The sequence below is a fragment of the Dromiciops gliroides genome, chromosome 1 (genome assembly GCF_019393635.1).
Source record: "Dromiciops gliroides isolate mDroGli1 chromosome 1, mDroGli1.pri, whole genome shotgun sequence".
Lineage (NCBI taxonomy): Eukaryota > Metazoa > Chordata > Mammalia > Microbiotheria > Microbiotheriidae > Dromiciops > Dromiciops gliroides.
This window is the reverse complement of record NC_057861.1, coordinates 180637177-180661376: the sequence shown is the minus strand read 5'-3', so window position 1 is coordinate 180661376 and position 24200 is coordinate 180637177. Positions and strand designations below refer to the sequence as shown.

Genomic DNA, 24200 nt, shown 5'->3' with positions numbered 1-24200 from the left:
TTTACCCACAATATTAGGACATAATAATTTTATTCTTTGTGGCTTAATAGAATCAGAATATATTGGATTAAATCTCATCTCTAGATTTATAAACCATGTGACCCTGGGAAAGTCATTTAAACTTTCTAAGCCTTTGTTTTTCCCTATGTAAAATGAAGACAATTCTTGTAGTACCAACTTTAGAGTTGTTGTGAGGCTCAGATGAAATAATGTATTTAAAGCAATTTGCAAATTTCAAAGCACTATGTATATATCAGTTATTTTCAGTATCTCAGTATTTGCAGGGATAGACATCTAAGTGAACAGACTTTAGGCCTCTTCAGAAATTTAGCAAAAAGTCATAATTTGAAAAAAAAATCATCTCATTATTTGTTTTTGCTACTTCTATTCAGGAGAAAGATAAGTCTGACATCTGCTTGTGTGACACAGAACCACCTGGTCTTAGAAAAAGCCTCAGTGGTCATATCCCAACTTTTAGCCAACATCTGACAGGCCATTCAGGTCTCTGACCCAAGCAAGGGCCAGGTGCTTGAAAAGAAGAGTTAAAGAAAGAAGGATTCTAATACAATTCTGGAAACTGGATCTGTTTTCTTCTGGATTTTAAATTCTCCCTTTTATGCTACCAGGAAGGATGTGTGAATTTTATCTGAAGCACAGAGTGCTGATATTACTTTTATTCATCTAACAAAGTTTCAGTACTGTGCTCACGGATGTTTTTGGCTCTGATGTGTTTGTTACTTTTACTCACATATGTTATGACTTGTGGAGTAAGTAAAGGAACAGAAAATTTGCTATTGGAAACACTGCTGCTTTATGCTCTTATTTTTTGGAAAGGAGAGATGATATGGGCCTCTGAAGTCACAGTGGTTCCATCACTCTCAGAATTCAGGGCTGCTCCCAAAGAGCCACTGGAGACTGTTGAAACCAACAAGTGCATATTCAAATTCTTGTAACTATGATACATTTGGATGGCTGATCCAGGAATAAGAAACAAAGAATTCACTACACCAAAGGAATAAATGTTGAAAACCAAAGCCAACAAAAATAAGGGAACCCAGAGGAAAAGTTGAAACTGTGTCTTTAACTTACCTTTTTATGCCCTCTAATATGGTAGTATCAACACCGTGGAAAACACAATACAATGTCCTTGTATCCAAGGTTACTTTTGCAATTAACATTCAGGGACTCTAAAGACTGCTTGAAACTGAACTGATTAAGCACCCCCTTAACTGGATTGCATTAGGGTATACCCTGGAATACACCGGGTTATCTTTTCTCTCCCCTTCTCTCATATTAGATGTTGAGAGATGACATCATGAGACACTAAAGCTTTCTACATTATTGTTGAGGTAGGAGGCTATTTAATGTCATCCCCATTAACTGGAATCCCTACAGCAGCCTAAGGACCTTCTCTGTGGCCTGAGTGGTTCTGATTGTGTCACCCTGAAGCCTGCCTTGTAAGGATACCCGGCAGCAAGGGCTGCCTGACTCCATACTGTATCAAATGAAGGAATTCACTATTCACTAGAAAATGATGTCAAAGATACCATGTACAGAGCTTGCATTTAAAGATGAGAGATGATTGACTTTTCTTATTGTCACCAGCCATTAGAAAGATCCAAAGACATAGTGAAGCTCATTGATTCCTGCCACTCCTTAGTCTGGGACTTCACTTGTTTACGCAGGGGACTTTAGGGAGCCAGAGGCAGTAAAATGTCTCTTCCAAGGGAACTTGAGTCTTTCTCTCCAGTGCTGAGCCTCAGGGCAGCAAAGGTAGCAGGGGCTCTGTGCTTCTGGGATTAAGACATTGGGATGTGAAGGGTCATCTCTTAACACCTTAAGATTAGGCTGTCCTCCTTGGGGGACTGAACACCAGTTATTTACTGATCCAGATGTCCATAGACAACTTTTTGCTGACTATATCCCCAGCTTCCCCATGATGAGAGTGAAGGAGCCACGAGAGCTGACATTACTACCTCAAACTCACTCTTTGATTAGTCATTACAGGATCATAGATAGTAGCGGACCAAAATCCTTCATGCCATGGTACACAAAGTCCCAGCTTCCTCTCTCTATTCTTACAGTTCACAGTCTACAACTGTGTCCGAAATCCTTTCCCATCCCACTTTTCCCTGTCCTCTCATCTCTATCCATGTCTGTCAGGCTCCTGACCTTTAAAATCTATAGTCTTCCTTATTTTCATGTGTCATTGCATTCCGTGATGATCTCTTGATCCCTGCTGTTGTTTTTTGTTACATTTTTTGGAAATCTGATCATTTTCTCCCCTTCCTACCTCTTTCTCCCTACAACTAAAAAAAAAAAAAAAAAAAGAAAAACTATACAAAACCAGACACACACACACACACACACACATAAAAGCAAAATACATTGTCTTTTGTTATTATAAATAGAATCCTCAAATTCAACATTCACCATGCAGATTTTTTCTATATAAGGCACTGAATTACTCTCAGGGGATATAAAGAAGAAAAAAACCCAAGAGCCTATGGATACATGTACGTGCACAAAAAAATTATACAAGGTAGAAGGTGATGGTCCAAAATGCTCAAGGAAGGTTTTGAGAAGGGGGAGAATAGTTTGAATTGGGGATAAAGGTTGAAGGGGAAGATCATAAGAGGTTACACAGAAATGCTACTTAAATTGGCCCCTGAAAGAAGAAAATATTTTTAAAAGGCAGAGATATAGAGAGATTATCTTCCAAGAATGGGACTTGAGAAAATGCATGGAAGAAAGAATTATCTGGGAATGACAACGAATCCATTGGATTTTCATCTATGCCTGTTAAAATACTTTTCGCCCTTCAAGTTTCCATTTAGGTACCTCTTCCTCCATGAAGACAAGATAGCCTAGAAGTTTTAGCAGTCTTCAAGTATATGAAGGATTGTCATACAGAGAGGGGATAAGACTGTTCTGTTTGATCTCAGCAGGCAGAACCAGGGGCAATGGGGGGGAGTTTCAAAAAGGCAAATTTAGGCTCAATGCCAGGAAAAGCATTTCTAACAATCAGAAAAAGTGAGAATGGACTCTCAGTGGTGGTGGATTTCCCCTCCTCGGTGGTCAAGGAGAAGCTAGATGATCACTTATTGGTTATATTGTATAGTAGGAATTCCATTAATGTATATGTTAAACTAGATAGTTGTTGACACTCCTTCCAATTTTCTGATTCCATGGCTTAAATGCCCACCCTGTCACTTGCTGTCTGAGTAGCCTCAGGAAAATTATTTTCCCTGTTATTTCATTCTCAGTTTCCACATTGGCAAAATGATTAGGTCAGACCTGAGAGTCTTTAAGGTCTATCCTAGTTATAAACCTGTGATCCAGTGAAGGGCTATGCCTGGTTCTCAGCAGAGGCATTTTGGGCAAGTTCTAAATGAAGGATACTATTCAGTAAAATACACCCTTTTGGGCAAATTAACTAGATAATTCAGGCCCATCAAAAAACTATGTTTTCAGTGATCAGTGGGGTTTTTTGGTCTTCTTATCTGGAAATCTGATCTAATTTTTAGTTCTGTATCATGGCATCATAAATCTCAAAGCTGGAAGAAACTTTGAGAGAGCATCTCAGAAAGTCCCTTGCCTTCAAGGGGCTATCCTGACCCCATTTAATTTGTGAGGCTGTTAAGAGGCACAGAAAGTCACCCAGCTAATAAGCAGTGGGCTGGAGATGATAAACTAAGTAGCATATTCACTAGCACAATGGCCTTTCCACCTGGTCACATTACTACTTCCAAGAAAGAAACTACACGAAAAGCTAAGAAAACAAGGCTAAATTTTCATGGAAACTCTAGGGTAGAATGACTAGAACTAGCTTACTTATTCAAAACCAATGAGTAAACAACAACCCTCACAGAAAAGTTTGCCTTTACTACTTTCTTTGGAATCATATATTGGGAATAACTCAATTATCCTATTCTTCTAGTCTATAGTCAATGGAGAGTTTTGAAATGTCAAAAACATTAACAATGGGCTCTAGTTTTCTGATTAGGAAAACCAGTACCTTTATGATTTTAATTAAGTGCTAAGGGTCCAAAGTTCATTACAAAAACAAACAAAAAAGCAAGCCCCAAACCCAAACGATAGCCTTAAAACTTGCCTTGTGAACAACTCACAAGATTAACTCCGAACAGATGTTAAATGCAAAGACTATTTAATAGTTATGGGACTTGCAGAGACTGCAAATCCTCTTTTTCTCTAAGTTGATTTCAGCTGTTTCCTTTGAGAACAGCTGCTTTCCCCATCCTGACACATGAGGTGTGACTACAAAGTAATGGGACTAGCTCTTGTGTAGCATGTAGAAGCCGTCATACCATATATACAAGCATTTGTTGTCATTAAATGTGTTGCTTGTCAGTGTTCTGATCAAATCATGCATTTATAATTTTGGGGAGAAGGGAAAGAGTGCACTTAGAGGAACTCTCCTCACTGAAATATTTATCACTGGCAAGACAAAATTAAGAACATACAGGATTATACCAATTCAGAACAAAACCTTCTTCATGCCCTACTTGGACAATAAAGAAAAAAACTGAGCTTTGTGTCTAGTACATCTGTACAAATTGCTTTCATTCTCCATTCTGTCACATCACCGAAGGCTTGTGGCAATAGTTAACTCAGCTTTGTTGAATCATGACATGAGATACAAAATAGATAGTTCAATTATTTAACTGGATAATAAAGCCAAAGAAATCTGCTGCAGAGGAAGACATGAAGTTTTTTGTTTGTTTGTTTTTTGTTGTAATGGTCTCAGCTATTTATACTGGCTGTCTTTAAGCATCTTTTTTTTTTTTCAGGGCAATGAGAGTTAAGTGACTTGCCCAGGGTCACACAGCTAGTAAGTGTCAAGTGGCTGAAGCCAGCATTGAATTCAGGTCCTCCTGAATCCAGGGCCGGTGCTTTATCCACTGCGCCATCTAGTTGCCCTGTCTTTAAGCATCTAGATATTCTCAGACTTTTGATTGCATAGACTTCCAGATATTTAACTCTGGAACAGTTTATCAACACAGGTAACAGAGTTTCTAAGTTAATAATCCTCTCCAAGTTCCCACTCCAATATAATCTCAAAATGGATGATGTGATCAATAATCTTTAAGAATAGAAAAGTCAGGGAGGAAGCTAGGTAGCACAGTGGATAAAGAACTGGCCCTGGATTCAGGAGGACCTGAGTTCAAATCCGGCCTCAGACACTTGACACTTACTAGCTGTGTGACCCTGGGCAAGTCACTTAACCCTCATTGCCTTGCCAAAAAAAAGAATAGGAAAGTCAGTTGCATTTGCTTAATATATGCATTTTGTCTGAAAGCAGGGGCCTTAAGGTCCTCCTACCCAATTTCAGGACTCAGTGATTTTGGTTCTACCTTTGTGAAGCAAGGATTTGCGAATATTTTCTTAATTTTTTGTTACTGAATCTTCAGCAGTTGGATGGGTGGCCTCTATAAACTGTCCCATTTATAGCTAATCTTGAATAGACATTGCAGTCAGAAAGTAAGATGGGTTTACAATTGAGCAAGAGATGTTGAGTAGGATTCACATTGCTTTTAAGCATACCAAACTTCTCCCTGATACAAAAGCCAATCTTCCTATGATGCTGTGTATATGCTTAGAAGTCATGAAATACTATAGTCTCCAAAGAATTAAAATTATGGGTCACCTAAAGGGTAGTAGAGAAGCCTATTGTTGGGCATGAGTATGCCACAACAAATAACCAGAGACATGAATGACTGAGAAAAAAGATGGACTACATAAGTAATGAGAACAAGGGATAACCAATAAATAGCCCATTTATTCTATGCAATATCAAGAGATATGAAGGAAGTCCCCTCAGTACATTGGAGTACTTAGGGGAAAACATGGGCAAAAGTTGCAGAAGATGGAAAGAAATGAATGGGTTACAGAATGCATTTTCACAGGGAGTACCCACATGAGATCACAGATCTGTAAAAGCACTGAAGTATAGCCTTGAACCTAGTAGAGTCTTTTTTTTTTTTTTTTTTTTTTTTTTTGGGGGGCAATGGGGGTTAAGTGACTTGCCCAGGGTCACACAGCTGGTAAGTGTCAAATGTCTGAGGCCGGATTTGAACTCAGGTACTCCTGAATCCAGGACCGGTGCTTTATCCACTGCGCCACCTAGCCACCCCCCCCCTAGTAGAGTCTTAATTGTTGGTTGAATTGAATTACTAGTTCCTGGGGAAGTAGCAAGGATATTTAAGATGTCAGAGTAGAATCTAAGTGTAGGAGGCATCACGTCAGCAATTCCTTGCTCAAGATGTGAACATTTATAATCTGCCTAACTTTTAACCTCTTGCAGAAGGGGAGGTGCATCAAAACACTGGGTCCAGTGCTTATGTCTTGAGTCCATCACTTTATTCGTCATTTATAGATGTCCCACTGATAGCCAATCAAGATATTTTAGAGTTAGCAAGTTTCCTTTAGTATGGGCAATATTCCAATGAAATCATCTGTTGGTGGAGATGTTTTCTATATTAAGATCAAGGTGTATGATAGATTTCAAAATGGAAGGGATGTCCGTGGTCATAGGATCTTGGATCTGGGATTGGAAGAGACTTATGGGTCATCTAATTCAACCTCTACATTTTATAGGAAAATGGGGTCAAGTGACCTGGCACATACACGTACATACATGTGCAAGTATATATGCACACATAAAATAAATATGTATAAGTATATATGCACATATAAAATATATGTATATATGTATAAATACATGAGTATACCTAGATATTTTATGTATATACACAAGCATATTAATGTGTCAATATTTATATATGTCTATATGCTTTACATGAAGCAATATATGTATATATAATGTATACATATGTGTACATGTATACATGTATTATGTGTGTATATGGGTGTTTATGCACACATACGAAATACTGTACTATATGAAGTACTGAAATATAGTATAAACACTCATGAAGAAATAATCCATATCTTAGCTAAACTTGTGTATCTCCCCTAGCATATAGCAAAATACTAAGAATGGCTTAGTGGACAGAGTGCTAGGCCTGCTGGAGTCAGGAAGACCCGAGTTCAAATCTGGCCTTAGATACTTACTAGCTGTGTGACTTTGGGCAAGTCACTTAACCTCTGTTTGCCTTAATCTACAAGAGAAGGAAATGGCAAACCACTTCAGTACCTTTGCCAAGAAAATCCCATGGGTACTTCCATTGGGTCACAAAGAATCAGACATGACTGAACAACAATTCTTATATGGATAGACACATATGTAAATATAGATACACGCATGTATGCACACACACATATGACAGGATTTGAATTTGGTCTTCTGACTCTAAATCCAGTGCTCTTTCCACTATGCCAAATCAACACCATCATTATCCAGATGAAGAAACTGAGGTCCCTGCAGGTTATTAACTTGCTCAAATTTATGGAGGTAGGAAGATAGAAAGCCAAGGATTCGAACCCAGGTTCTTTGCCTCCAAATTCAGCACTTTTTCTATTATACCACAGGGTCTCCCATCAAAGAAGCATACTTCTATTTATTGGTTAATTGTTCAATCATTTCATGACTCCATTTGGGGTTTTCTTGACAAGGATAAAGAAGTGGTTTGTGATTTCTTTCTCCAACCCATTTTACAGATGAGGAAACTGAGGCAATATGGGTTAAGTGACTTGTCCAGGGTCACACAGCTAGTAAGTGTCTGAGACCAGATTTGAACTCATGAAGATGAGTCTTCCTAAATCCAAGCCCTGCACTCTAACCACTGCGCCACCTAGTGGCACTATGATGTCATCTCTCAGATACAATCTATTTCAAAGAAGAGATGAAATGTAGCAAAGGGAGGTATTGAAGTATGCTGTTAAGAGAACTGTTTTGGAAGTCAGGTGATAGCACAGAATTGCATATTCAAAGTCAGATATTACTATAAACTAAGCAAACAATAATTACGACAATTGATTGTATGTTACTGTGTGTAAAGGTCTGGTTCTGAAGTGTCACATGTCACCCAAGAATTGGTTAAGGAGACCTAGAGAATATGAAGTTTCAAGTCAAATTGCTTACTAAAGCTCTTTTGGGATCCCTTTCAATGAAAGGTGCTAAGTGCATGTATTATTAATACACAAAAGTGCTCTGTTAATGCTGTTTTAATGCAATAGCCGTAATTCAGACCTTTCAAATTTAGACTCTAAGACAATATAACTAAATATCTGCATGAAGTACCAAATAGAATATTATTGATTTTTTGTTTTACTGTTTACTTAACTATAGCACAGTACATTTCTGATCAAGCTAAATATATTACAAACAAATATGAATATAAAACCCAGCTAAGTTATTAAAGCCAAGAAGATAATTTTTTGATTTGATATGATCAATTCAAAATTTAATTTTTCAAAATTCAATTCAATTGAACATTTGTTCAGTGCCAAATTTATTCTAACCACTTTGCTTTGTGCTGGGGGAGATATAATGGGTCTCTGATCTCATAGATATGGGAACTCCATCCACTGGTGCCAAGAGAAACTTATGTATGTCTTCTCACCCTGTGGATTGTCCTTCTCTCATAAGTCATTCAAAGAGTATTCACCTAACATTATATTATGTTAATATATAATTATATACATATGTACTTATGTGTATCTCTGTGTGTGTTTGTGTTTGTGTATGTGTGTGCATACCAGTGGAGCTCCTGGACTATTTCTCTGTTATCCCTTGCTTTTGTCATACAAGTAGCTTAATTCCTTTTCTGATAAACATTTTCTTTACTTCTTGAGAATGTCTTCATTGTGAATAGACTGTTGCCTGCTTGAACCCACTGTGCATTCATCTTCCCATTGCTCTTTGGCTCACCCAAAAGTTTGATTCCTTGAAGAGAGTGGTTTGTAGGATTCATAGCCATTGTTGGGAAACAGTGTAGGAAGAACAACAGTGTTGAAAAGATTGTTCTCTTTAGCAGTTTAGCATTGTTGAAAGCATTGCACTATTTTTCCAAACGCAATTTAGCTTGTTCTTTTTCTGCTCTTTGGCCCAACTCATTGTCCATCTGCATTATCTGCCTCAGATATATGTACCAATTTGTTAAGTCAGTGGACTATCTATTTAGCCAATCTGATCAGAGTTTTCCTCATAGTCTAGTAAAGAAAAAAGGAATAAGGAACCATCACTCTACTCTAATACCTCATATTGGTATAGAAGTTATGGTGGATTGCTGAAGGCTATACAAATATATGACAAACTCTGGCAGGTCCTATGATGTTTGCAAAGTTTCAGATATAATACCTGTGAACACAGTGTGCCTACTTTCTGATATTCAGCCTGGCAAAATTCACCATTAAGAGGCCACCAAGGGATGCTTCTTCTTGGCTGAAGCAACTCATAAATTTACCCACTATAGCCAGGATAGGTTGTTGGGCTGCATCATTGGGGAGAGCACCCTTACCAATAAAATCACTTCAAGAATTGAAATCCACAGTTTCCAGGCCATACCAAAGATGGACTGCCCTTCAAATGTTATAACTTCAGGTTTAAATTATCATTGGGATTGATTAGCTTTAAAAAGTAAACAATCGGGGCAGCTAGGTGGCGCAGTGGATAGAGCACCGGCCCTGGAGTCAGGAGTACCTGAGTTCAAATCCGGCCTCAGACACATAACACACTTACTAGCTGTGTGACCCTGGGCAAGTCACTTAACCCCAACTGCTTCACTAAAAAAAAAAAAAAAGTAAACAATCCCCAATGTCAAGCATATGTCAACCGTTGAAGTCTCATTTAATGATATTCCATTCATTAAAGAAAAATGAAAATGAAAGTACCATATATAGTAGGGGAGATTTGGAAAGGGGAGATCGCTACTAAATAGATATCACTTTCCATTTTGTTTCAATTCTATCTAAATGAGCCAGGCTAACTTTTATAAGCATTGTCTATATTTAATCAAATGAATTGAATAATTCGTCACTTGGTGTTTTACTTTGTGTTGATTCATTTCCCCTCCAATATTATCAAACTACTAATGAATAATTATTGCCTAATAAAAACCCCATTATTTTAAAGAACCTAGAAAATATAAAATCCTGGCTCAGTATTTCTAGATACCACTAACAGTTAAATTTCTCAGAGAAAAGATTTTGTATCAGAACCCATTGATAACAATTTTGGCTCATCTCTACAACTAAACAGGCACATTTCATAGACTGTCTTCAAAATTGAAACAATTCCTAATTCATTCTAGAAGGAAAAAAATCTTCCTTCCCTTTCTCCCTAATCCCCACAATTTATCAGTGAGAACAAGGCACAGGATATCCAGGAATCTTTTGGACACTGAGAGACATGCAATATTAAAAGCAAAAGGATTAAAATGAGAAATTTCAGACAGGAATTCTTTGGGGGAAACCACATATGAAGTAGAGATATCTCTTTTTCTTCCCTTCAGCTATGATTTATAAGAATAATGTAACTCCAGGACTCAATACTTTTTTTTGAAAACAATACATGTATACACAAATATTTGTGCATTTATAAAACATAGTCCAAAAGATTAAAAATAATGATATTTTAAAACAGATGTGTTAAGCCACAGAGCTTTTGTTAAGGTGTTTCTTTTGTAAAAGTAGCTTTGTGGCAGCCTATTAACTATAACATTTTAAACCACCTGTCTATAAGTGTTCACGGTGGCTATTAGTAGACAAGCTATAAGATGAAACAGCTGAAATGCAGGAATGTTGTTTTTTTTTGAGTAAAAAAAAATCCCCATCTCTTCTTATGTTTCTTGGATACACAATCTATTTAGCTCCTGATTTCTAAATCATTTTAAAAGACATAGGATCCACTTATCACTTGTTTCAGATTAAATGGTCTGTTCCCCTCTCTAGTCAGTGGTGGCAACACTTAACTACCAAATTAAGCATTTTTAAAGTTCTTCTTTAAAGAGTAAAAGTCATTTCATTCATTTAATTATCTGACTTTTAAGGTGTCATAAATGCACAAGTATACAATTTATTACATATGGAAAATTTTCATAAGTGATCAATTATGCAAAACAAAAAGGAATTCCATATGACTGCAGCATAGCACATAAATTTGAGAGTAATGAATATTATGAAAAATAGGCCAAAAGGGGAGAAGAAAGAGAACTGTATAGAACAAAGCTAAAGCCCTAACCCCCACACCAGGAACTATCTATAGCAGTAAAGAGCAATGAGAAGTTTCCCAAATGATAGTTCTGTTTACATTTTAGTTGTTAAGGCAAATTTGTTTTTGCTTTAAGAGGTTCTTTGTGAACAAATTAATTTTTTTACAATTTCCCCAAATATTTTAAAATACTGTATGCTTACATTTCACAAGTCCCTCAGTTCACTTTCATGTACTGATAACTGTAATCATGATAAATGTCTTATAAATGCTCATTCTTCATGACAAGTGTAAAACAAACCTTAATTCAGAAATATGCTATTGATTCTATGGTGTGAACACACACACACTTTATCTAGTTGTCATATTTAATCATTCCTAATAAAGAAACAAAATACTTTAAGAGAACATTTCAATGTCAAGAATTCTTTAACTTTGAGTAGGAAACTTCTAGTGGAAGTTTTTTTTTGGGGGGGGGGCGGGGGAGGCAATGGAGGTTAAGTGACTTGCCCAGGGTCACATAGCTAGTTAAACTCAGGTCCTTCTGACTTCAGGACCAGTGTTCTATCCACTATATTCCCTAGCTGCCCTTCTAATGGAAATTCTAAGATTACTGAGCAGTTAACACTATTGTAAATTAATTTGTTTAAGCATTTAAAATGTTTTTTTCTTGACATCTATTATTAAATAGTTACCCATTGTCTGTATTAAAAGGGAGCATTTTCATTATAAAATTATATAATGTATTCTTCGTGAAGAATAACATGCTACATTTAGACAACCAAAATAAAAATGGTCATACAACTGGATTGGAAATTTAGGACCAAGTTGACTTTTTTCTCCCATAGGCAAATTATCATTTATCCCTCCAAATAAGAAAAAAAAAAGCATTTAAATCCAAAGAAATTATCATTTTATCAAAGGTTCTTAGTAGTTTTAACCATTCTTTTCAACCTTACTCTTAATTCCATATATGCCTCTTATGTACATCTGGTGAGGGGATCTGAGTCATGGCAGCTGATGAGAAAAAATAGAAAAAAAAAGGGGGGGACAAACCAGGGTAGTGCCTTGATAGCATTTAACTTGGAAATGGCACATATGGCCTCTTCAAGGGTGCTTTGGTTCTATTGCTTACCACCTGTATGATCTTGAACAAGTTACTTCACTTCTATGCCTCAGTTTCCTCAACTGTAAAATGAGGAAATTGGATATGATGATCTCTAAGGTTTCTTCTAACTCTAAAAGCTATTATTCTTTGTAAATAAGCAAATTGTTGTTTCAGAATACTTAAAGGATTAATTTCAATGGAAACATTTGGTTTTGGCAAGCAATTTATGCAATTCTGATAAAAGCAGACAAGCAATACAGAGTCTAGGAGCAGATATAGAACACACCCAAATTTTACTTGAATTATCCAGATTTTTTTTTTGCCTGAATCATCCTGCTGTCTTAATTACTTGCTTTGTTTATCCAGTAGTGCCCTTGGGCCCCAAACTATTCTTTTCTCATGGCCTCCTAGCACTGACAGCCTGAAAATATAATTTCTAGAGAAAAGGGAAAGATTAAACTACATTTTCCATGAGAAAATTTTCCAGGGTTAAAGATAGCAAGTAGACATATCAAAGAGACAAACCATAGAGAACTGAGAAGACAGCCAATAGTTACATTACAAGCAAGAGCGACTTCTGGCTGAATGTAGCTGGACATGTGTCCCAGGTCTCCACTTCATTCTGCCACAGAGACCTGGCCTGAGCTGCTACAGGATTCAAGACTTGGGGTTTTAACATCTTCATGGAAATTTACCCAGATTTCAAATAATTCTGACTAAGGGCAGAGAGCAGAGGCTATTTTAAAAAACAATCTATACCTGGATTTGGACTAGCTTTTAGATGCTTTTTTCCTAAACATGTTTATCCTTTTGTTCTGTTAGGCAAAAATGAACCTAAAACATGAGTTTACATCAACTGAAGAAAGAGGCAAAATGGTATGTGGGGTTTTATTGGAAGCTTTAAATAAGTCATGAGGAAGTAATCAAGAGTTATCTGTAGTCATATCGATCATCTACTGTAAAATCCTTGCAGGATCATAGCATTTTTATCAGTTGTGTTGTTATTGTTTATTATATTGTTTTTGGTTGTGTCCAACTCTTCATGACCCCACTGGGAGTATTCTTGGCAAAGATACTGGAGTGGTCTGCCATTTCCTTCTCCAGCTCATGAGGATAGTAAGGCAAACAGGGTTAAGTGATTTGTCTAAGATCACAGAGTATCTGAGGCTGGATCTGAACTCAGGTCTTCCTGATTCCAGACCCTGCGCTCTATCCACTGTGCTACCTAGCTGCCCCCTATCAATTGTGTAATGATACCCAGATGTGGGCCTTGGAGTTGATGCAGAGAGATTCTCGCAGAGAACATTCAGATAGTGGGTGTTCTTGTCTCTTCTAGGTATGAGAATAACTAGCAGTTTTCATTCCTGGCCTCTCCCTGTTTAGCCAACAACCAATATCCCCTATGTACTCTTGATCTTCTTGGGTGGAGGGAGCAGCTGAACTTAAGTGGAATAACTCAACTCAGCATTTCAAAAGTGTTTTATCTTTAAAAACCTCAACTGAAGTGCTCACATGGTGATATCAGAACTATGAATCAGAATTTACCACCTTGCATTCTTGAGCAAATGCCTAGTAGCAGTAAATAATGCAATCTTGACCATTAGAATAGAAAGATTTGTGGGTTTTATTTTAAAAGTTACTTTTGTTTTGTCTAGTTAGAAAAGATTTAAGTATTTTCCATAATGCTTATAAATCTAAACAAATGAACATAAGGGCTCAAAGTGTTAAAATCTAAAAGAAAATGGATACATTTCTAAACAAGAAAAGTTTACTTAATGTAACTCTTTCATGGTTAGCACACTTAACTTTGAAGTATTTCTCTTAATAGGGAAGCAAATATTCTGATACTCTTATGGCTCTGAGACCCGCCCCCACCCCCACATTGATGTGGCTATTCCTTCCATCGGAACAATTCACAATCCATCTCTGCTTGTCTATGGGCCTCTGTAAATTTACCAGGTCTAACCCTTGCTGAAAGCTTTTCTCTTATTCTCTGATTACCAGCAGAAGCAGTATGTTGTCTGTCAATTAGTCTACTCTTGCTATGCAACCAGCCCATCTGTTTTTTTCAGTTATACAAATTTTTCTAATAACATCCTTTATACCACTTCTCCTGTGTAACTCCTTGCTTGTAAAATGGTAGAGTTTACTCATTGCTACTATGCATCTTTCCATTACCTTTTTGTTGTGATGCTTAATTTCAACTCACAGAGAAGTGAAATGCAAATGTTAGAAAATTATCTCTTCATTCACAGCATTTTCCCCACTATTGATAAGTGTCAAAATGGGTTCATCAGTTTCACTTCAATTTTTAAAGAAGACCGACAGGCTAAATTTAATAAGATGAAATTAATAGGGATAAATTACTATGCTTATGTAAAAAAAATCCCTACTGTACAAGTACAAATTAGGGGAGGTATAACTAGCCAACTGTAAGAAAAAAAGCAGCTGCATAGTACAGTGAATAGAGTGCTGGGCTCAGGAAGAACTGAGTTCAAATCTGGCTTCTGATACTTCCTATGTATGTGACCCTAGGCAAGTCACTTAACCTCTGTTCACCTCAGTCTTTGCAATTGTAAATTGGGGATCATGATAGCACCTAAGTCCCAAGGTTGTTGTGAGGATTAAATGAGATGATATTTGTAAAGCATTAAACACAATGCATAGGCACTTAATAAATGCTTGTTTCCTTCTTTCTAATAACATGGCAGACAAAAAAACTAATGTGATTTTAGGTTACATTAACGGAAGCACAATGTCTAGAATGATGGCAGTATTAAGATGATTTTACTCTGTTCTAATCAAATTACATCTGGAATACTGTATTCTTTTTGGGGTAGTCTCTTAGTTGCCAAATCCATTCTTTTTTTCTAAGTCTTGATACTCTATGAGCTCTCCCTAGTATCTGGTACTACTGACCTGTCCCTCTTCTGAAGATTGTTTCTTTCCTTGCTTCTGTGATACTGTGGTGTTCTGGTTCTCCTATCATCTCTCTGCCTCCTTGACTATCTTCACTTCTTTCTTCTGACCCCTTCTTGTGGGCTTTCCCCAAATTCTGTCCTAAGCTGACCTTTTTCTCTTGCATACTCTTTCCATTGGTCAACATGCTCACTCAAAAATCACTTCTATGCAGATGACTCTCAAACCTGTATTACTAACCCTAACCTAGGGATGTGTTGGAGTCAGCTCTAATAGCTGAAGGAGGATTGTTAAATTTCCAGTAAGTATTTATATCTCAGAAAGGTTATAAATCAAGGCTTGATTTATTTTTTTATTGATTTCCTAGGCTTAAGAAAGTATTAATAATGCAGATTAAATTTAAAAATATGTGTGTAATACATTCCCTTCCTCCACTCCAGCTGGGTTGTTAAACATTTACTATCAGACCCCTGTTTTTCCCACAAATATGGCTTCAGCTTATCAGGAAGGCAATGGAAGGCTCAGGTAATGAAGGCTGGAGTTCTAGTGACCTTGGACTAATAATAGTAATAATAACTGGCATTTAGAAGGTTTGCAAAGTGCTATATATGATCTCATTTGAGTTTCCCAATACATCTCCCTGACCTCTTTCTCATGGTCCAGTCCCACAGGAGTCAAAGGACCTAGGTTCAAATTACCCCTTAGACACGACCTGTGTGACTTGGGGCAAGTCACCCAAGGTCTCTTGTTTCATGGGCTGTACATCTTCTGAGGTCCCTGACACTGAATCTATGATCTTATGATCCTTTCCTTTACATTCCAACTGTTGCCACCACAGTTCATATTTTAATTACCTCTCACGTAATGCTTCAATAATTTATTAAGTTATCTCCATGCCTTCTTTCCTTCCTCTGACCTATCTGACAAAGCAAAGCTGGTACTGTCCCAAAGCATCTACCCTTGTTTAAAATGCTTACATTGTTTTGTTTTTGTTTAAATTGTTTTTAAATTGCTTTGGAACAAAATCCCCATTGTTCTTTGAGGTCAGAGATAGTGTCTTTTATTCCCCACAACACTTTGAACATAGTACTTGATTTTTGAAATGAATGAGTGAATGAATGAAGAAATGAATGATGACCAGGCATTCTCTGGTCCAACTTATCTATATATACCATTGGACTGCTAGCCTTCATTGTTAAGGTTCTATCTATTATCACTTCCTACCTAGCTGTAGTTATCTTTGCTTTTGGCACTTCACTATGAGTGCTGATATTCCCAGTGCCACTCTGAACCAGTGATCCTCCTCCCCACTCCCCCATTACATTATTCTCCTTTCACATGAAACAGTGAAAGCAATGGGCCACCTGTGGAGCCTTCTATTTGAAGGATTTACTCTCAAAGGTTGAGCTATTTTAATAAAGTAATTAAGAAGGCTGGCTACAGGTGTGGCCAGAAACATCTGAGAGCCAGACTCCCACAGTCATGCCAGTGAGGAAGGAGTATCACCTTTTCAAACTGGTCCAATCTGCTAAGGGAGGGGATTTCCTACCTATTCTGTCTACTCCTCCACCCATCTTCTAGCTTGCTTGCCAAAGGCATTTCATGTCTAGTACAAATTCTAAATGAGTCTTTTAAAACTAAAGTTTTGTTCTCTTTGCTACCACACAAGTGTCTCAGGAAAAACAGTGGATAGAGCCCAAACATCTGAAAACGTTCAAGGCATAAATACTTAATGATATGCTACTGTGTTCATGATTTATAGGGGGTTAGGATATGGATATCCACTGGCTAAATCTTAATTTAAGTAAAGCAGTTTTTTCTTAAATCTGATTCACTTTGTAGGTGGAGAATTGGCTTTTACATTAAGCAATACATTAACAAGAAAAGGAATAGCAACTTCAGGAAAGCAGTGTTCAGAAAGGACACTGTACTTGAAGGATGACATTGTGTTTGGTTGTGGGAAGGAAGGTTATATATGGTAATATTCTCATTCCTACTCTAGTTTGTACTTGTTTTTCTGAAAATAGTAATCAGCATCTGTGACCCGATTTTGCCTTCTCCATGTTATTGACATCTGTCTTGCTCATGGTGTTTTCCATGCCATGTGCATATGCAAAACTCTTACTTTGATGCTTAATTGTTGTGTACAGGTGACCTTGGATTCTCAAAGACTATGCCAGGGAGAGTAAGCTCTAGCAGAGTCTACAATTCTACTTTCCTCTTGACAGTCTCTCTTCTTTCTGAGGATCAGCCTAGTTAAATACGGAGGAATCTTTCCTACTAGAAGGTTGGGCACTAGGTAATAAATTCTTTGGCTGAGAAAACCCATTAATGTTTCCCATAAAGCTGTGCTTGGCACATAGTAAGTGCTTAATAAATGATTTCATTAATTTATTAGACACTGACATATGTGTGCATGTAAATGATGGTAAAGGACCCAACTGTTCATAGGATAAAATAATTCAGCAAGAAGAGTGAACAGAAAAAAACAGAAATACTGAATAAATGTGATACCACAAAGCTAAGGAAATATTTGTTTCCTTTCCTATTCACTAGTCTTCTCTTGGTCTTTCTTAGATAAAAGCCACACAGTGAAATGAAATAAAGATATGGGCAGAGATTTGGATAATTCATGGAAGAAACATGACTTTCTCAAGTAATCACAGGTGTGAAGACTTGACTTCCATCTTTCTGCTCTAGTCACTTAGTTTGATAACACTGCCCATGGATTTTATATAATACATATTTGATTAGCTAGAGGCAATGATAAATTCTGGTGTCCCTATTACCTATGTGCCAAGAGACCATCTTAAATAATTCACCAAACATTCCTTCAGAACATAACTCTGAAGAATGTTATATAAACCTAACATGAAGGAAAAATTGCCCAGTGACCAAGTTTAAGTACAAACTATAAGTAGCATTTGGTATTAAGTGGGCTCAAGAGAACTCATTAGACTATATCCATTCAGCAGTTGCTTTCATGCTGCAAAGAGAAGCTGCTGAAGTGAGAAAGACTGTCACCACAGTAAATCTAAGCATCTCTAAGGAATCCTTGGTGGAGTTCTCTACAGCTGTTCATTCTGTTATGCCCACATTGGCACACACTTGTGGGTACATGCACACACACTCTCTCTTCCTTCCCCCCTGCCACATTGTTCTAAGGGAGATCACTCAGAAAATCTTACATTTCAGCAGTGACAACTGAAAGAAACAACAGTTGCCTGGTACAGCTGTAGACTGAATACAAAGGTCAAGAAGTGGTAACAAGCAAATGTGGCTCCAACTGCGAGCACAGAACAGAGGGGACAGTTATTTTTCAGGAGAAACGTTCCTTTGGAAACCTGAATTCTCAGAGAGTATGCTGCCAATTATTTAAAAAGAAGAAAAACAAATCACAGTGGAAAGCACTGGGGATGTTAAGTTATGGTTTGCTGTCTTTGTGATGCTCGTATGGAACAATAAGAACCTGGCTGTAAGTTACTTTTATATCAAAATGGAATAAAAAAAAATTTCCCAATGGCCATTTGAGCGACTAATTCCTCCTAGTGTTGTTTCTTATTTCCCATGAGCACACACCTATGAAAGCTGTTAAAAGCCCCCTTTGTCCTGCTTTGCAAAGGCTCTGTGATTCATGTTATATCTCTATGTAATTCATGGGTTTTTTTGGTTGTGTCCTAAACAGTATAAGTGAGGAGAAATCTATTTGATTATCTATGTGAGCAGAGTGTGTTATTTATCCTGTCACTCTCTAGAGCCCTATCATGATTTCACATTTTTCAAAGCATGCATGAAAATTTATTTTTGGAATCTGGGGTAGAAACAAAAAAAAATTACAGAGAGAATTCTTTGGGAAAAGGTACAAAAACAATACCTAGTCCTGTGAAATTTAGAGATGAAAAGAACTCTGGAGATCCCTTAGTATAAATATCCATCCAAATCAGGTACAGCTAATAAGTTTCCTAAGACTATATCAAAAAGACCCATAAGCACCCTAATGTCCACACACGAAATCTTTGCTTTGTATAGTTTCTGGCAGATCTTGGGCAAGAAAGGTGTGACTATCAGCAAAACATGTCTTTATGACCATGCCATCAAGCTCTTTGTACACACACTGAACAGTACTGTTTCTGTTCTTTCCATAAATATACTCTTACTCAGTGTTGGGGCAGAACTATCACCTTTTCCTTTATGAACTGAAATAGATTCAACTTGTTGTAAAGGATCAATAATTTGAATGCAATAGTCCTATAAATATATAGATTGGCTCAAAGTTTCTTATACTTAGTACATATGATATATAGTATCTTTGTGCCCAGCTAACAGAAAGTTTGAATGTATACATTAAAATCAAGGAAATGTTTTCCTTTAATGAATCATTTCCTTTTCTTGTTTCTCTTTGAAATTCCATAGCATAGAGGAGGCAGACCCAAGATGGTGAAGTTATTATATGACTTCCCTTCATAAAAAATGTTTCTAAACAGATCTAGATAATGGGCCAGACCAAATCTTTTTTTTTTTTGGGGGGGGGGGTTGGGAGTGGATTAAGGCAATAAGGGTTAAGTGACTTGCCCAGGGTCACACAGCTAGTAAGTGTCAAGTGTCTGAGGCCAGATTTGAACTCAGGTCCTCCTGAATCCAGGGCTGGTGCTTTATCCACTGCACCACCTAGCTGCCCTCCTGATAATGAAGTTATAAAAAAAGATGGTAAAAAACATCAAATTGGCATTCTAACTCCAAATGAAAGTGGCATTTAGGCACATGTTGGCATTCTATCAGCCTCCTATTGCTGTCTCCATTTTTTTGTTGTCTCTCACTATTCCCAGGTACCAGAACTGGTCACTGAAGCTTTTCCCACTATGAACTTTTCCAAATGAACCTCTGGCTCCTTCCTTGGTGTCATGCTGATTGGAGAGAGCATCAGGTACCTGATGACACTGTTTCCCTGCTTCCTGTCTTCTCACAGATTCTATTCCTCTTTCCCTTCCCTACTTGGCACCTCCTGCTCTGGGAAGAGTAAGCAAATCAATACTTCCATTGCTTCTGGAAAGGGCACATCATTTCCCATCCTGTGACTTCACCCTTCTCTGGTTACCTCTCTCCTATTTGTGTCATCTCCTCCTATCACAAGGTAAGCTCCTTTAGGGCAGGGACTGGTTTTGTCTTTGTATTTATATCCCCAGGACTTTGAAACAATGTGTGGCACACAGCATGCACTTAATATTTTTTTTCATTCATCTATTCATTCAGCAGGAGGGAATCCTCTGATTGAAAGGAAACATATTGGCAGGAAGTTATGCTCTATTTTCTAGAGATGGTTTTTTTTTTTTAGTGATGCAATTGGGGTTAAGTGACTTGCCCAGGGTCACACATACTAGTATGTGTTAAGTGTTAAGTGTCTGAGGCTATATTTGAACTCAGGTCCTCCTGAATCCAGGGCCAGTGCTTTATCCACTGTGCCACTGCCCATCTAGAGATGATTTTGACCTAAGAAAATACCTAAAACCTGGGCTAACTTTCTTAGGCTTATGGGTGAGGAGTCATGGGTGCTATGGAGGAGGTAATAGGACACTTACAGTTTTGCTCCAAGAAAGGCCTGTGGTATGGTGTTCCTTGATATATGCTTGAAGCTCAGTCCAGATGTTCAGGTAGGACTTCACCCAATCCACATGCCGTAAGTCACTTAATCAGTGAGAGAAAGACATAATCGTGTAAGAGACGGTGATTTTTAAAATGCTCCATTTATACCTACTAATCCAAAAGACCTGAACCAATTACTGTTTCTATTTCTTCTCCCCCATTTATCTCCAAAAGGGGAAAAAACACGTGGAAATCATCTGCATATTCCAGACCTGACATCTGTCTATACCAACGAAGCTGATGTGATAACTGTGTAGCTATCATTTTGTCTTACTTGAGAGGTACCTCCTGACTTTACTTGATTTTTATTTCTAAAGTCTCAAAGGTATGCACAATGTTTTATAGACATTAGAATGCAGAGAAACAGAGTTTAGCTCTTTGGACCTTCTACTTTTAAGAAAATATTTCATCCAAATAAATCCAGTCAGGTAAAAAGAAGTAAAAGAAATCTCAAATTAAGTGGCATAAATTAAGCAATTTGGAAACTTCTTTCATTTTTCCAAACATGGGTAAGCTTTTCCACATTCATGGATCTGATATGACTTAGTTTTACCTTATGATCTTTTTTTTTTATTTTAAAGACTTTTCTCAATAAACACACACAAATGTGTATATATATGTTTATGCACATGTAGGTACCATACTGCTTCTAAAGGCTGCCCCAATGACGTTGTTTAAAAGGATAAAATACAAAGGTAGAGATAAATGATTACAATTTTAGGTGGTGATTACTTGGGGAAAAAAGTACATAGAACTTCTGTACAAAAATGTATTTATTGTGCAAGTTGAGCAACGGGACAGTTGAAAGTCAGGGGAAGTGTGTGGTGCTGCCCTGGAGCTCAAGCAGGGCAGCTTCATACAGGGAAGTGTGAGGACCACATCCAACTGGAAGAAAAAACCAGAGTAGTGGAGACCCTTTTTGTGACTTCCATGTGACTTCTACCTCCTATCCAAGGCAAGCTAGAGGACAAAGTCTTGTATAAGCCAAATCTGGGAGAAAAAAACGAGGCCTATATGGAACAAATACCATACATGTGTAATATGTAGTGTATATATACATATATAATTGTGTACATTGAGCATATTTTTGCAATGAGATAATAAAAACTGACACTGAGGGAGCACTTTTAGAGTTTGCAAAGCACTTTATAATCTCATTGGAGTCTCAAAGCAATTCTCTGGGTAATAGATACAAGCATTGTTATTCTCATTTTGCAACTGAAGGAGGTGAAGTTCCCTAAGCTTAACTTGCCAGTGGTGATGTAGTTATTGTGTCAGAAAAAGTCCGGACTCTAAGTCCATGTAAACCTAGGTGGGCAAAGCCATTTTTTTCTCACCATGATAAGGGTGTCTTCCTTTAATTTGATGGACCAGTCCATCAGTGCTCAGCTTCTAATTTATAAAGGGTTGGAAATGGAGACCTACAACTATAAAGTTCTATGCATGTGTTGATCTTTATTTTAATTGTTTTTACCTTTATTTTTAAATGATTTCTATTTTTGGTTTTTCTGAACTTGACAAACAACTATGAACATGAACATTCCCAGGTACAAAGAAAGCCATGAGGATTGTACACGAAACTATGAATATCATGTTCAGCTTCTTTGTTAAAGAGTATATAATAAATTCAACATGTTACTTTCAAAACTATCTCCCCTTCTCTGTCTCCCTCTGAACTTCTTTTTGTTCTCTTCAATGTATTATTTTTAAAATGCTTCAGTGACCTGCTAGAGTAGGGGTTCTTAACCTAGGGTCCATGGAGTTGTTTTTATTCATTTATTTATTTTTTTGTGGGGCAATGGGGGTTAAGTGACTTGCCCAGGGTCACACAGCTAGTAAGTGTCAAATGTCTGAGGCTGGATTTGAACTCAGGTCCTCCTGAATCCAGGGCCAGTGCTTTATCCACTGCACCACCTAGCCGCCCCCGAGTTGTTTTTAATCTACATTTTAATAACTGTATTTCAATAGAATTAGGCTCCTTTGCAGTCATATGCATTTTTTATTTTATGTATTTAAAAACATCATTCTGTGAAGGGGTCTGTAGATTTATTTTCTAGGCTGCCAAAGGGGGTCTGTAACACACACAAAAGTGGTAAGAAGCTTTGGACTAGAGGTATTTATTGAATCAGCCACATTTACAGAATCTGCCACAATCTCCACAGAGAAATCTGCACCAGGGATAACATATAGAAAAATGATAGTGATGAAACTAAAACAACAAGCTTATTCTGTTCCCTCACTGAGGGGAAATATCAGTCAGTCAATCCACTTGTTTGATAACAAGCAGACACAGAGAGCCCCTTAATGAAGATGCTTAAAAACTTCCCCATAAAAGAGGACAGTCAGAGGTCATCAGCCTGTCTTTCAATTCTGGTGCTTTTTTTCTTTTGGTGGGGCAATGGGGGTTAAGTGACTTGCCCAGGGTCACACAGTTAGTAAGTGTCAAGTGTCTGAGGCCGGATTTGAACTCAGGTCCTCCTGAATTCAGGGCTGATGCTTTATCCACTGAGCCACCTAGCTGCCCCATGCCCGGTGCTTTTTTAAGCTAAGAAGAGCTCAGATACTACAGTATCCCATGAGATGCAGTTGTGAAAATCTGCTGTGGACCCTGAATGAAAATGCAATCATTGGAGGAAGGAAGCAAGCTTGAATCCATCTGCAATAGGCTTTGAGAAAGTAGGTGACCACTCAGGGTGGTGGGATATAGGGTATTCTGCATCCCTGGGGTTGTCTGTCCCTGGAAATGACAGGAGAGTTTATGGCCAGGATTCTGGTTTTACAAGAAGCAAGGTGAATGGGTTCTTCTGGCAGCTACTCTACAAGGCTGAGAATAGATTTGCCCTTGATGTTGCCAGAAATACACTTTCCAGCCAAATTCTGACAATTATGGATCAGTCCCAGATACTTTTTGTGGTGTCAGAACAGTAACTGACAGAAGAGGAAGCCTCCACCCCTCAGCACTGCAGCTGAGATGCCAACCACTAAGAGGTACTGCTATTCTTTCCCTCAATACAGAGGAAAGGAGTGAAACTCAGGAAGTGAGGTAGGTTGGGGAGGAGGACACACTATGGAAAAATAAAATGCTTCTAAGTTGGTGTGTAGGAAAATAAGGAAGGCTGAGTGATGCCAAGTGTTCTCTTTATGTTCATGGAGGATAATCTTAGTGGCCCTCTGAACTGATGCTAAACATGGCTTAAGGAACTTGACTCTGTGTGTGTGTGTGTGTCTACCAACAGAAATTTTTTACCTTCAGCAATGATTGCTTTCAAGGTTTAAAAAGGAAAATGACCTGCCATCCCACTGCTACCCCACTGCCATCGAGTAGTTCATGTTATAATGTCCTACAACATCTAAGACATGAGAAACAATTTGGATTCAGTTTGTCTTGGTAAGTTAGCA

General features: G+C 37.7%; 1 protein-coding gene across 1 annotated transcript in view; it reads right to left on the bottom strand.

Moving 5' to 3' along the window:
* CAP2 (cyclase associated actin cytoskeleton regulatory protein 2) overlaps positions 1–24200 on the bottom strand; it is a 155940-nt gene that overhangs the window by 11698 nt on the left and 120042 nt on the right. Inside the window, 1 exon segment of the mRNA XM_043975854.1 lies at positions 20738–20843. Coding sequence (XP_043831789.1) covers positions 20738–20843 — 106 coding nt within the window.